The sequence below is a fragment of the Emydura macquarii genome, unplaced genomic scaffold (genome assembly GCF_026122565.2).
Source record: "Emydura macquarii macquarii isolate MOO-44397 ecotype Brisbane River unplaced genomic scaffold, CSIRO-AGI_Emac_v2 contig_849, whole genome shotgun sequence".
Lineage (NCBI taxonomy): Eukaryota > Metazoa > Chordata > Testudines > Chelidae > Emydura > Emydura macquarii.
The window spans coordinates 115399-130305 of record NW_027130986.1 but is presented as its reverse complement, the minus strand read 5'-3'; the positions used below and the strand labels follow the sequence as shown (position 1 = coordinate 130305).

Sequence of the window (14907 nt, the reverse complement as noted above, 5' to 3'; positions counted from 1 at the left end):
CAACTCTTACTGTGTGCAAATACTTGCTTCTCTTCAGATTTTGTTTTTTATGAAAGAGGTATCTGAAAAATCATGAGACTCAGAATGTGAACTTGTCTGTGGCCCCTTTTTAAATGATTAGAACATGGAAACTAATTAACTGATTTTCTTGAAATGTCTCAGAAAATTCAAACTTTGTTCAGTGTTTATGGGCTGTAAATTTGAGACTTACTATAGAATAATCAGATTGAACTTCCTTTTTAAAGTGCAAAACAAAATGTAACATTAGATATGGTGTCACATTGACTCTGCCATAATAATAGCTGATTACTGATCCTTTCTAAAAAGGATATTTTGCATTGCTTCTATTTAACATTCATGAAAAAAATTTCACCATTCAAAGTCTAAACTGCATACAAGTGAATGCTTGCTTTACTTTGCTCTAGTATGAAAATCCCTCTTAGTAATCAATGTGTAAACAAATAGGTTGGCCAGAATCTTGTCATCTTATAGTGTGGTGGGCATTTTCTTTAACAAATCAGCTTCTGCTGTTAGGTAGAGTGATTGAAGGACAACATTTAGACCCAGGGAGGTAGGTTCTCTTTCTTGCGCTAACATCTATGGTTTCTGTCTGATGCTGGGTAAGTCACTTGATACTGCTGAGCCTCAGTTCCCTCATCTTTAGGATTGGAATGTACTTGTCTATTTCGAAGGGATGAAGCGAGGTTAAATTTGTCTGTCCTTGGATGGTAGGAGGGCACTGTAGAAGTCCAAAATATTACTATTAAAAGTTTATTTTGTGCTTATAGTATCAGTTTGTTGATAAGGTAAGATGATGTTACAGAATCTGAATTTTTGCCTTAACTGAAATTCATATTGCTAGCAAAATGGTACTGGATGCCACTCAATTTTCCAGGGCTCATATTAAAAAAATGGACATGCTTGAGATGAAATACCATTGTGGGACATTTCAGAGATGTTAGGACTGTACAGCTATAGAACCTTTTTGGCATATGATATATTCAAGAGCCAAAACACTCATCTTATTTTTGATGGGTGACATTCATTTCCACTTTCCTAAAACAGCTAAATGTTTCAGCAGAATTTACTAAATACGTTAGTAGGAGCTTTGTGAAAGTACTAAAATAAATACATTAAAAAGCATCACTGGAGGGATAGTTGAAAGTCCTTTAAAGAAGTCATGCAGAGGATTTTTTTTTTAAATCTGGGTTTGTGCTTTTTTTGTTGGCTGCTATAAGATGTATGCTGGCTAGAGGGATTAAAAATCTAATAATATTAGAACAGTGACAATCTTAGCGGTTTGGATTTGGCAAAATGAGTTGTTCTATCTGTTTTAGAGGGCTTGCATTTACCTTGCCCATCTGGTCAGTGTATCTTTCCCTTGTGTGAAGTCTTGGCAGAAGGACCAAAAAGTACATTGCCATGGAATTTTTTCTTAGACTTTCTAACAGTGCTAACAAAAGTGGGAGACTCTGTCATTCTACTGAATGCTATGGCTAAAATTTTCAAACTTGGGTGTCTAAATCTAGGTACCTAAATAAGAGTGAACAGATTTTTTGCAGAAATGGTGAGCACCCACAGCTTGCACCCAACACCTTAGTTCTGTTTATGTATGTAATTAAGGATTTAGATGTCTAGTTTTAAGTTGTAAATTCAAAAGTTTTGATATTTGTGGTCTTTTGTTTATGCAGACTAGGTTGGGTGAGGGGAAAGGCTAGAATCTTTTCCTCAAAGGTCTATATGAATTCCCTGTTCCTTTCCCTGTTTACAGTTTGTTTTGGTTTTGGCATACTCATCTAAGTGGTGTAAAAGAAAAGATGCATTTCAGACACACATCCATCGGAAACTCCTCCAAAGGACAGTGAGATGGCTTTCAGAATTGTTAGATGGTGGTTCTATATTGAAATGATTACCTGCTTCAAATTCTTAAATTAAGGAAAAGCTGAGGGATCAGGATTATGTTGTATACTTGCCAACTTCCCATGTTTGTTCAACTGGGAGATGAATTCTTATAGTAACATGCATTGAAATGGAGTATCGTGTGTGATGAGATAATTGCTACCAAAAAGGTTTTTAAAAAATGTATGGGATGAAGTATGGGAGTGCCAGAGCTTGTGTCAGGAGCACAGGTTGCTATGATGATCATAGTTCGTTCTGGTGAAATTGATCTTTTTTAAGTTTACACAAAAATTCAAGGTATTAAAAAGTGCTTAAATTTTTATGTTTAAAGAATCCACCTACATCTGGTTCTTTAATTGTTAGATGTAGTCAGGTAATAGAATGATCTACTTTGACAATCTATGTTCTGTGGTGTATTCCTGGCACCAGTCTGTAATTCTGTTTTTAACTAGGTTTTCTGTGATTTAACCTAAAGGCAGGAAAGGGGTAAACTCTACAATAATTAATGGGTTTAGAAGCACTTCTGCTAGAACTATTTTTAGGTAGGAATTATGAACTCATCAGTGGAAGAAATTCCTGGTACTGGTATCTATGTGACATGCACACATATTTTCCTATCACTGTTAATCAGTTAAAAAGTACATTGATTTGAGAGAGGAGAGGATCCCACTGTGAGGCATGGAGAGGATGAAATAGAAAGTTTATGGTTCTTTACAGTACCAACATCTTATTTTTTTGTAAACTCTCTCTCTTGCCCTCACCCTGCCCCTCCTTGCCTATCTGTATGTGTGTGTGTTTATATCTTGATAGGGGAGGAGGCTTAGACTTGCCAGGTTCCCATGACTAAACTTTGTTGTGTCCAAGTTAAAGCTGTTTTCTCCATGCACATTATGCAAACTTTAGACTTAATGGAGTGTTTTTTGTTTTTGGTGCAAATCAAGTTTGCTGTTTGAAGGCCATGTACTTGTTCTGACTGTGATTAACATTTCTTGGATTAAACTGTCAGAGGCCCCCATTTTGCATACAGAATTCTACATGCACTATTATTTTCAGGCACATCATAAAGTCTGTGTGCATAGGAGGCAATTAAACATTCACATGAATAGGCACAAACTCACATGTACAAAATTTGAAGTCTGAAAAACAGTTTACAAAAGAACATTGGTCAAAATAACTCTTTATTCTGAGATCCCTCTTATATAAATCACTTAATGCAGTGCATAATACTAAGAAGGTGTATATTTCCACATGTCTGAGTTAAGCATTGACTTATTTCTTTTCTTCTTTCTTTCAGTTGACTATATAGTGGAGTATGACTATGATGCAGTACATGATGATGAGTTAACAATTCGAGTTGGGGAAATCATCAGAAATGTGAAAAAAATAGAAGAGGAAGGATGGTTAGAAGGGGACCTAAATGGAAAGAGGGGCATGTTCCCTGACAATTTTGTTAAGGTAAGTGCTCTGTTTTAACCTGTCTATTGCTGCCATCATGTTGCAGCTCATTTATTATTTAAATAATGTATTAAAATAAACTTAGGTAGCATTTACATTGGTATCAAGATACTTTTTTGAGGCCATATTACTTTGATTTATCATGCTGATCTGATTCTTTAGTGTTTTTTAAAAATGCTTTTCATGTTTTAGAATAAAGTTAAAGTAATACAGTAGAACCTCAGAGTTACGAACACCTTGGGAATTGAGGTTGTTTGTAACTCTGAAATGTTCGTAACACTGAACAACTAAACATTAACTTAATACAGCTTTGAAACACTACAGTGCAGAAGACAAATGCTGCTTTCCCTTTATTTTTTTAGTAGTTTATGTTTAACAAGGTACTGTACTGTAGTTGCCCCTCCCCCCGAACCCTGTGTCGTCGTCGTCCCCCCCCCCCCCCCCCGGCCGGTTGGGTGCCTGATTGTTTACTCCTGGTTCCAAATGAGATGTGTGGTTGACTGGTCAGTTTGTAACTCTGGTGTTTGTAACCCTGAGGTTCTACTGTAATTAAGCTGTCTATTCAGTTTCACTTCAGTAATTTTTAGTCTGTATATTGACACTATATCCTTTTTCCAGTTTGCCCATTCTCTGGCATTTGTACTTGGGGTCATTTGCTGTGACACCGTAATTAAATAAAACATAAATATATTACTGTGAACATTTTTTAAAAAGAAGCTTTGTTTATTTTTAGCCTTGAGGGGAAAAGAGGAATGCCTAACTTTAGTCTGATTCACCAATGTTTTCTGCTTGCGTCTTATAAAGTACTTTGTATAAAGTACTTACTCTAGTAAGTAGTATGATTGATAAATCCAGTGTCAAGTACTCAGCTGTCCATTGTGGTATATTACATCACTTACATTCCATGCAGTGGTCTTGATCTTTAATGTGTGTTGGTTCATAATGCACTTTTGAAATTTGAAGATTGTCTAATCTGCCAGTTGTTTACTTGCCTGGTTTAGATCAGATATTCCTTGCTGAGAAGTGACACTTGATGGTATGCTTTCTGATTTTTGACCGCCTCTGTAGGATTCTTTGATTTAACCTTTACTGTTTTAAAAATTATTATAAAAGAGAGTTTAGACAATATTCTTTTCTTATTGTCTTGTGAAGTATAATGTATATTTGGTTTCTTTACAAAATAAAATTCTGTACAGATCTGTGTTTTGGTGCCTTAAAATTTAACTGGAAACTTGTCTAGTGTTTGATTTAATTAAATATCTTAAACTTGGTACATTTTTTCTATTTTGATTAGTTGTTGAAATAGCAAAATGATTGGCAATTCTGTGCTTTCTGCTGAGAGGAATTCTCAAAATATTCCTTTTGAGATAATCTAGTTATTTAGTAGTGACTTTTTTCCTGTTGTTTTCATTGAGAGATAAAGGAAAAGGCAAAAACCCAGAACAAACACAATGAGCTGGTGTAATTCCAGTTTCTGATGTCAGTTTGGCTGAAGATATTTTCTGTGAGCACAGATGGCTACTTTACAGAAATGTTTTTATTATATAATACAATTCTTTGAATTTATAGCACTTAATAAGCATTTAATGAGTTTACTTTATTCCTTCTATATAGAGGTGTCATGAAACTTATAATCATACAGATAAGCTATCATCTATCATGACAGCTATCATCATACAGAAGTCACTCAGACTTCCCTAATGACATACAGGAAGACACTGACAGAGACAGGAATATAAACCACATCTCTGACTGGTCTTGTGTTTTAGCCACAAGACCATCTTTCTTCCTAACAGCAAGGCAGAGGTATGACTAGGATTTATTATTATTAAGCTAACAGATTTATTTTTTACTGCTTCATGTGTGTGAGACCTGGCTTTACCTAGGTTTTCATTTGATTTGTGGATGGAGTTTTTGTTCTGAATATGTTCACTGTATCTCTTCCATGAAGCATTGGTGTAGCTGCTTTAGGCCACTGAACAATCTCTCAGCTGGATTTTGTTAGACTAGAAAGATTTTTTTAAATCAAATTAGTGTTGATCTATCTGTTTAGTTTTGTATAGCTAAGCATATAACTTACAGGTACTTGTGTAGATATAATTAGTGTTCTGAATTAGTGTTTCAGTGATATGCTGTCATTGTTGGGGACCTTGGGTATTTGGTGAGGTGGGAGAGAAGTTGATGGAGGAGTTTCTTCCAGCCCTGTTTTCTAGGTGGTATATAGAGATATTTTGCCTGAGTGGTGTGAATAATTAAAAACTCCGTTTCTAGGGCAATCAGTAAGGCTACTTTTATTAATTCTTTTTATTCACAGAACATGTATGGCACAGCTGGGCCACACAAACTTTATTATTCTGCCTCTACCCTGGAGAGGACTATTTCCCCATAGTGATTGGAGGGGAAGTGTTAGTCTTCATGGCCCATTCACCCCTTTGTTTCCTTGTGAAGGTTACCAACAATAGTACCGTCTCTTGAGTGGGATGGCTCTTTTAAGGTCCTACTGGTCCTACTCTCAGCTGTGACTAATTAGCTACCTCCCACCTGAGGGTAATGGGTTTGAGGCAAAAGAACAGGTGATAGGCTGTAGGTCATCTGGACATCAGGTAAAAAAGCCAGCAAGCAGTTCAGTTTGGTAGTGAGACCTGCAGGAAGCAGGAATGCATCTGCAGGAAACTCAGACCCAGATCTGTGGTCAGGTGAAAGGACTTGGAATGGGACTGTCCAAGTAGGTAGAAGACCTGGCTGGAGGTACCTACTGTATGGGCAGTGGTGGAAACCTTATGAGGAAGAGACTTAATAGGGGCTAGTTGGGATCCGATTTAGATTTGTGTTGGATTGTTTTGGTTTAGAACAATAAACCTATCCTTGAAGAAAGGGATTGAGATTCTGGACCATGTGTGGTTTTGTACACTGGATGTTGCCAGTCACATAACCCACTGTACAGGTATTGGATAGTAACTTTTGGTCATTACAGATCTGGGATGGATTAAAATTTGGAGACAAAAACTGTGTATAACCCCTGCACCTTGCCTTTGTTGTACAAGATGTTCTAACATACAGTAACGAGAGGCTGTCAAGCTTCTAAAGAAGCTATGATAAAACCAGACTGCTTTTCAGTACATTTTCAAATGTTTGCTCTTTTTAGGCAAATTATATGTAAAACACCAAAAACCCTCATCTGCATCAACACATCTGGAAAAAGATGGGGGGAAAATTGGTTCAGACCTGCTGGTTGCTGCCAACTTTCAGTTTTTTATTTGTCTGTCTCTAATTAATCATGTCAAACTGGGGAAAAAAATTATCTTGCCTGGAAGCCAAGAACAATTTACAGCTGCTGCCAGGCAACAGATGGGCTGCTTTTTGCCTGCCTGAAGAACAACCAAAATGTCAATTGAGGGTTTATGGTTGTATACCTCTTTGATGTGTTGGATGCCCTATATCTGGGTAATATCAGCATCTCAGCTGAAACAGATGATAATGCTTTTTTCCTCCTGGGCTTTGATATGAGATAAGAGTGACAAAAATGTTAGTAAATCTGCCATAGCCCAAATTTTCTTTTACTAGATGTAGCAATTTAAAGCTTTTAAATCAAAACTTAAAAAAGTGGTCTGAAAAAGTGATATTGGGAATTGTTCAGTATCTCTGAAAATGATTTCACTGATCTAGGTGCCCAACTTTGGGCATCTGTGTTTGGAAAATATTGTTTTTCAGTGGGCTCAAACATAGAGTTGGAAGGGACCTCAGGAGGTCATCTAGTCAAAGCAGGACTAACCTCAGCAAATAATCCCAGCCAGGGCTTTGTCAAGCTGGGTCTTAAAAACCTCTAAAGATGGAGATTCCACCACCTTTCTAGGTAACCCATGCCAGTGCTTCACCACCCTCCTAGTGAAAAACTTTTTCCTAATGTCCAACCTAGATCTCCCCCACTGCAATTTGAGATGGTTGTTCCTAGTTTATGGGTCACGGTGATGAGTGGAGCCCACGGCAGATCTGTCCTCCTCCGAGGAGTAAGAGTCACTAGCCAAGGACCACAGCGCCCTTCCAACTGGGACCGGCACTGTTAACTTTGGCCCTGCAATCTGGTGCCATTGGACTCACCCAGCAGAGAGAGCCATGTGGGTGAACATGCTCCTCTCCCCTGTGCCAAGAAGCCCTGAAGCTGTGGGACTTCTGCATTGCTCACTCCATTCACCTGCGGGTGTCTTACCTTCTGGTAGTCCAAAATGTGCTGGCGGACCATCTCAGCAGGTCATTTCACAACCATGAGTGGTCCATCCGCCCAGATATTCTGGACAATAACTTCTGACAGTGGGGAGTTCCCCAAGTGGATCTATTTGCGACTCGGCTCAACAGGAAGTGTCAGCAGTTCTGCTCCTTCCAGAGCCCAGGCTGGATTGCGAATGCGTTCCTTCTGCCATGGGGACACCGTCTAATGTATGCATTCCCCCCCCTTTTCCTTTGGTCCACAAGGCCTTACTTGAGATCAAACGGGAAAAGGCAGCAGCCTTTCCTATTAAAGATGTAATAAAGAAAGCAAAGGTTAGCTGACAAATCCTATTTGCAGCATTATGATAAGATTAATGGTACTGTTGCACAAACAAGGAACTGAATAAATGTTAATTCAAGTGTCAATGGACACAGAAAAATGTTGAAAGTATTTCATGGATGGTACAGTGATGATTCATAGATTATAAGGTCAGAAATAACTATTATGATTATCTAGTCTGATCTCCTGCACAACGCAGGCCACAGAACTTCACCCACGCACTCCTGTAACAGACCCCTGACCTAAGACTGAGTTACTGTAGTCCTCAAATAATGATTTAAAGGCTTCAAGGTACAGAGAGTCCACCAGCAAGAGACTCGTGCCCCATGCTACAGAGGAAGGCGAAAACCCCTCAGTGCTTATGCTAATCTGTTCTAGGAGAAAATTCCTTCCTGACCCCAAATATGGTGACCAGTTAAACCCTGAGCATGTGGGCAAGACTCACCAGCCAGACACTCGGAAAGAATTCTCTGTAGTAACTCAGAATCCACCCCATCTAACAGCCCTTCACAGGCCATTGGGCACATTTACTGCTAGTAATCTAAGATCAGTTAATTGCCAAATTAGGCTGTCCCATCATACCATCCCTTCCATAAACTTATCAAACTCAGTCTTGAAGCCAGCTAGGTTTCTTGCCCCCACTGCTCCCCTTGGAAGGCTGTTCCAGAACTTCACAGAGAGTATCCTTGCAAATGCTGTCGGCAACTAAGGAAGGATCCCTTTTGCTCCTAGCAGTTACAGTTTTTTCTCTTGCACCTGCACAATACTTACCTATCCAGGTAAACATCCTGAGGAAGGGCAGAAGTCCAGGTTAGCTCAGTGATGCCTGGCCACTAGAGTGCCAGCTGGTAATAGGCACTCCTTGCAGGTTTGACTCCTATTTCCACCAGTCTGCCCTGACAGTGCGTACTTGTGATGCTGGGTTGTTTCCACATGATACCATTATTTTGTATATGACAAAGAGAGCACAGGATCAGCCTCTGGGAGAAGGTGAGCTGCCTACAGAGCCTGCATTGTGCAATATGATAGTAAAGCTGTGTGCCAATGTTGCAGGTCCACTATAAAAAAAAATAAATAGATGCAGGCAAAAATGTTTCTGTTAAAAAAGGGCAATTTGGTTAGGGAAAAATACTTTAGAGCTTGTGAGGTATTGCAAATGCTGGGTGCTAAAACGAGAGCTAAAATGTGGCAGGAAGCTCAGTGATCTTAGAACTACAGATGAATACAAGTGGCTGAATAACTTGTTGATATCCAGTTCAGAAGTTTACTTGAATTCAATAGGTAAATGTTTCAGCTGTAGATTTAGAGAAAAAATCTTTTTGATTCTCATTCATTATAGAGAAGTGATGTTTTCCACAGAGTGCAGTGAAAGCAATTATTAGATACATTTGACCTCATTTGTGTTTAGTCACATGTAATAAGGTGCAGCTCCATAATTCTTTAAATATCCTATGGCGGGTTTATACACGTCTTGTTGACACAGGCTGCACTTTGTGTATGATTTTGCGTAATTCATTTGGCAGCACATGGCTTTCAAACTTAAAATTTTTTTGTTAATATCTTATTTGGATATTCTTAAGCAGGATATTGTTATGTTGTTTTGTTTTTCCTGACCATTGGGTCTACTATTTACTCCAGACTTGCCTTTTTTTCATGGTAGTTATTTAAAACTGAGAACTCCTTAAACTCTTAAAGAGACATTCTCAACTTGAACTTTGATAAGTTTTCAGTGAGTGTGTGTTGTTTTAAAATCAAATACTAAACATATCCCTGTCCATTTCTTGGTTTTAGAATCACATTTTCCTATTAAAAATAATCTAGTTTCTTTGTGGAAGACCTACATACACACCTAGGGAAGTTTACTGTGCGGGAAAAGTGACACCATGCATTTAACAGTATGGTGCATGAAGAAAATTGGAGGGGGGTGAGGTTGAAGGGAGGATCTTTTTTCTTTCAGTGATTATCTAGGTGTTAAAAGTAACAATAGTAGGTTAAACATCTGACCATTTTTTTTTTAACTTGTGTTCCTTCCAGCCTCAGAAAATTCCTGAAATTTGATTAGTTTATTCTGCACTTGGCTGCTCTAGCAGCAAGAATATTATTTAAAAAAAAATCTTTAGACTAAAGAAAAAGAGCTGCCCAATACTTAAAATATAGCCAAGTAAAAAGCATCCTCAGATTTTTATTACATTAATCTCTGAATTTAAATAATTGCTACATTTAATATGTTAGTAGTAGAACTAGTTTGATCATTTGCTCAAGGCAGTTGCCTGAGGGGGAGGAGCAATAGATGGACTTAGTCGTTTCCGTGAGTCAAGGTAGAAAAGCTTACTGACTAGATCGAGGTGATGCTTTGGCTATGTAAACACCTTTTAAAGTATGTTTCTGGTATGCGTCATTTCGCTTTAGTAGCTTGTTTTGGAGGACAAATCTGCAACAGAATGATGTTGGAGAAGAGGATGTTTTTTTTTTCCTGCACAGGTGCATGCAGCTGCCTTTACAAACTTAGCACTGAGCCAGGAACCTTTTCAGGTTAATACATGAACTTTGCTCGCCACAGCATTTTCCTTCCTCCCACAAAATAAAAAACCAAAGACTGGGTGTGTTTGAGCAAATATGTCTTTGGAAATGGTAAGCTCATATTTTTTTATCTCAGTGCTCTTAGAATGAGATATAATTTGAAAGCTCTCACTTTAATGAGTTTCTAGAGTGATTAACTGTAGTTGTGCTGTTGTTCCAGTTTAAACATTCAGTTTAAATAAATTTACAGTCAAAATACTTACTCAGTGTAGTCCTAGGAAGCATTTAGTTTTCTGGGGCTCTGAGATGTTCATTTTAAAAAATATTGCTCTTATTTCTTATTATATTATTATATTATTTCTTTATATTTTACTTTGCATTTGGTTAATTCACTTTCTTTGTGGTATATTTGCACCCTTAAGAACTTTACTGAACTGTGATGTCTGTCTGAAGGAGATTTTATTTAAAAGGGAGTGATTTGTTGATGTTTCTAGAGACATGGTAAAATGCCTCCCCTTACTTTGTGATCGGGAAGTTTCCTAGCACGCCCCCCCTCTTTTTTTTTAAATAGTCATTGATTGCCTTTTTTTAAATAGGTGTCTTGGAATTACAATGGTAAAACAAAAATGACTTGCACTTTTTTCAAATGCTGTATTTTGTTGCATTTTAACTAAACCTTCATTGATGGTATCTTATTAAATATGACTAAGAGCATGCTATTAATAAGTTAAAAAAAATCCTCAGCTGAAAAGTTTTCAAATGTAATGTGTCCTCTATAATTCTCTTCTTTAAAAATAGAAAATTGAGTTGATTCAGAGCTTGAAACAGGAAGTCTGGGATCAAGAGGGATTATGAACATGCTGGATCAGAGAATGACATCCTTTACTGGATTGTTTTACTAATGTATTCTGCTAAAGTTAGATACCAGAGCAAACACTTTTTAAAAAATAAGGTGTCTTCTGAGTATGGTATAAAAATTTCTTATTTTTATATTATCATTTGCTACAAAGATCTTGCATGTATTCAGTGGCAAAAAGAACTTCCAAAGGAATTCCCTAATTATTTTTTAAAAATTTATCTTGGGACGTGGGGGAATATACTGTAAAGGAGCTTTCCTAAGTGATCAGAGGAGCACAGGAAGCTTCTAATTCCAATTGGAAATTTTCATGATAACATCTATATAACCGCACACAAGGAGAGTATAAGTCTAACTGATTTTTTTCATAGTTTAAGGTTGGAAGGGATATTAGATAATCTATTCTGACCACCTGTATATCATAGGCCATTGATTTCTTTCTTTTTTTTGAGAGAGAGAGAGAGACAGACACTTATATTAAGCCCAAAGACTTTAGTTAACCCAAAGCTACTTGCTTTTTTTCCCCTCCCCTCCACCCCAACCTAGTTTTCAATTAATGGCATTCTGCACTTACCTAGGGAATTTATATCACCATAGTATCTGAGTGCCTCATAATATTTAATTTATTTATCCTCACAATACCCATTTGAGATAGGGAAGTACTGTTTTATCCCTGTTTGTATCCATGAAGAACAAGCAGACAGATGTTGAGTGACTTGCCCAGTGTCTCACAGGAAGCCTGAGATGGAGCATCGGTGTATTAAGTGACAGACTCTCCTAAGCTTCTAGTATAACGTCATCAGGAAATTCTCTTAAGTGGAATAAAAGGCAATTAATTGAATTCTAGAAATGATAGTTTAGCTCCATGTATTGTAAGCTGTACACTGTGGCATATGCTTTTTGCAGATGTATTTAAGATTTGCAGCAGATCAGCCTTAATCTATGAAACAAAATAGGTGGGGTTGGGGTGGGTTGTCTTCTCTTCCTGTTTTATTGAAGCACTGGAGCCCCATGCTGGCTGTTTCACTGAGGGGGAAAATTGGATGTAAATGGTGGAAAAAGTTGTCTGCAGCAGTCTGTATAGATTGGTGGATAGATGGTGAACTCTGCTCTGAAGCTTAGAAAGCTCCATGGGGAGAGAAATGAATCTATACAAAGATTTCAGGAGCTGAATGTTAGCACATTTCTTAACTTGTATTTAGAAAAGACTCCAATTAATTTTCTTGCAATGAGTTTTAATGTCAATGGCCTGTTTCTGCTCCCTTTGAAATAAAGGCACAACTCCTATTGGCTGTATTGGTAATAAAGTGCTTCTTCGAGTAGATGCAGATGTGTATTCCAGGTAGGTGTGTGTACACCCCGCATGCTGGAGCTGGAAACTTTTGCCTAGCAGTACCCGTAGAGGGGTGGCACTCGTGTTTTGTGTCCTCAGCACTATCCTGGCTATATGAGACAACGTTGCCCCAACCAACCTCACTTCCTTCTCTCCACCTGTTGTCTGGAGTCTGTGTGCTGGTTGTTTTCACAACCTTGCAATTTATTCTCTTAGCCTTGTTCAAGGGCTCTCTCAACAAATTTTTTTGGTGACCTCAGAGTTCAGCCACCAACTCTTGCTGGTGGCTGCTCTGACAATTTGTCCTGAAATACTTAATTAACTTTAGGAAAAACAAATAAATATGTACCTATACATGTCCAAATCATTGTAATGTATTTACTTAGGGTTTTCTTGCAAACTCAATAATAAAAATAATGTATAAGTATAAAATAAAATAAAAATAAGTTGTCTATTCTTTACTAGACCTAAAAAGAATAGAAACAAAAATAAGGTGTTTTGTATGTTCTTGTCTTTTGCTGTTGTTGTGTCTTTTGCTGTTGTTGTCTGCCCCCCCCCCCCTTTTTTAAAAGACTTGTTAGCTTGTAAGTCTGTTGCTGTGAAAAGTGATATTTGTATGCTTGTTAATATAATTTTTCACAGAAGCAGACTTGCTAGCTAGCTGGGAGGCAGGGAAAAGTGATATTAACAAACATACAAATATCACTTTTCACAGCAGATTTACTCAGCCCTTGTAAGCTGGGGGACAAATTAAGTCCTGGATGGGGAGGTGGGTGGGGAGGCAGCGGGGGCCAGAGGTGATGGATGGGGGACTGATGGGGGCAGCAGGAGTGATGGGTGATGGTGGTGAGGGGCTGGGGGAAGCAGTGGGGGCCAGCACCAATTGTGGGGGGATGGCAAGCCTGAGACCAGTGCCCAAAGCCATGCAGCTGGAGAGTGGAGCCCGCCGCCACACAGCTGAAGCCTGGGGCTGCAAGATGCAGTGGGGGCCAGGGATGATGGAGGCAAGGGGTGTAAACCCAGGTCCAGAGCCCAAAGCCCAACAGCCGGATTCTGGAGTCCTGCGGCCAGAGCCCGGGAATGGAGCTTGGTGCTGCATGGCCACAGCCTGCGGATGGAGGATGCAGTGGGGCCCAGAGGTGGTGGTGGAGGTGGTGAGCTTGGGGTGGGGGGACAGAGCCCAAAGCCCCATGGCTGGAGCCTGCCACCCACCACCCCAGCGCTGAAGCCGGAAGTCTGAACCTCATGACCCACAGGAAGGTGGGGAACTCACACTGACTGCCTGTTCCTCTGGTGTTTCTGGCTTCCGAGAGGGGCAGGCCCAACCCCTACTGGCAACCCTGGGGGAGGGCAGCTGATCCCCATTGCCCTTCTCCTCCCCCCCAGTCATTGCCCAGGAAGCTGTGGCTTCAAGAAAAGACCCTGGTGGCTGGTAATGCTCCCTGGTGAGGGCATCACCAGTGTTCAGGCATTGCTCTTTGTGCGGAGGGGCGATTCCCAGCAGTGACCTCCCCCCACACACAAGGTGCTTGCTTTGACTTGGCGAAGCCCATCTTAAAGAGCACTGTTTGAACTGTAGGTAGCTCAAGAAGAGGACTTCAGGTGGTGTTGAACCTTCTCCTTAAGCAGCACCTGCTTGAAAGGATATGCGGCCTGACCTGCTATATTGCCTTTCTTGGGCTGCAGATCACCCTCCTGCTTGGAAGGTGTTGCTGCCTTCTGTTCTGAGGCAGGGGCCTCTCTGAAGAGGCTCAGGAGTTGTTCTCCATCATCGGCAACAAAGAGGTCTCCTAAGACCAGTCGTTAGTGCTCTAGGTCCTGGGGCGACTTTTCTGCTCCACTAAGAAGAGTGTGGTCTGGCACAGGACCATCTCCACTGGATGGCATGGGTATCTCTGGCCCTCTCTCGGTATGGAGTAGTGGGGGCAGACACCCTATACTGTCAACTCTGGTTCTGGTTTCCGGACATCCGTTAAGTCTGGTACCAATGGGAATGATACTGGTATTGATAGTGTCTGCTGCAGCCTGATAGGCCGACATCACAGACCTACTCTCCTTTTTGGTCCCTTGTTCACCTCTGGTCCAGGACTTTGTGAGGCTGGCACCCACAATGGCCCCCCAGTTGGAACATGCTGCCGAACTCTTGGGCCTTTTAGCACCACATGAAGAAGCACATCTCCTGGCACCAGAGACAGTACAACGTTCTTTGGTACCAGGCCCTTCCCCGGCACCAGTGTAATCGATGCTGCAGATGGTTCCATGAAGATTGTCACCACCCTCAATGTTGAGACACTCAGG

The 14907-nt window shown here is 39.8% G+C and overlaps 1 protein-coding gene across 1 annotated transcript in view; it reads left to right on the top strand.

Annotated features, from left to right (window-relative positions):
* CD2AP (CD2 associated protein) overlaps positions 1–14907 on the top strand; it is a 122054-nt gene that overhangs the window by 23331 nt on the left and 83816 nt on the right. The window contains exon 2 of the mRNA XM_067543459.1: positions 3194–3354. Coding sequence (XP_067399560.1) covers positions 3194–3354 — 161 coding nt within the window. The remainder of the gene's footprint in view (positions 1–3193; positions 3355–14907) is intronic.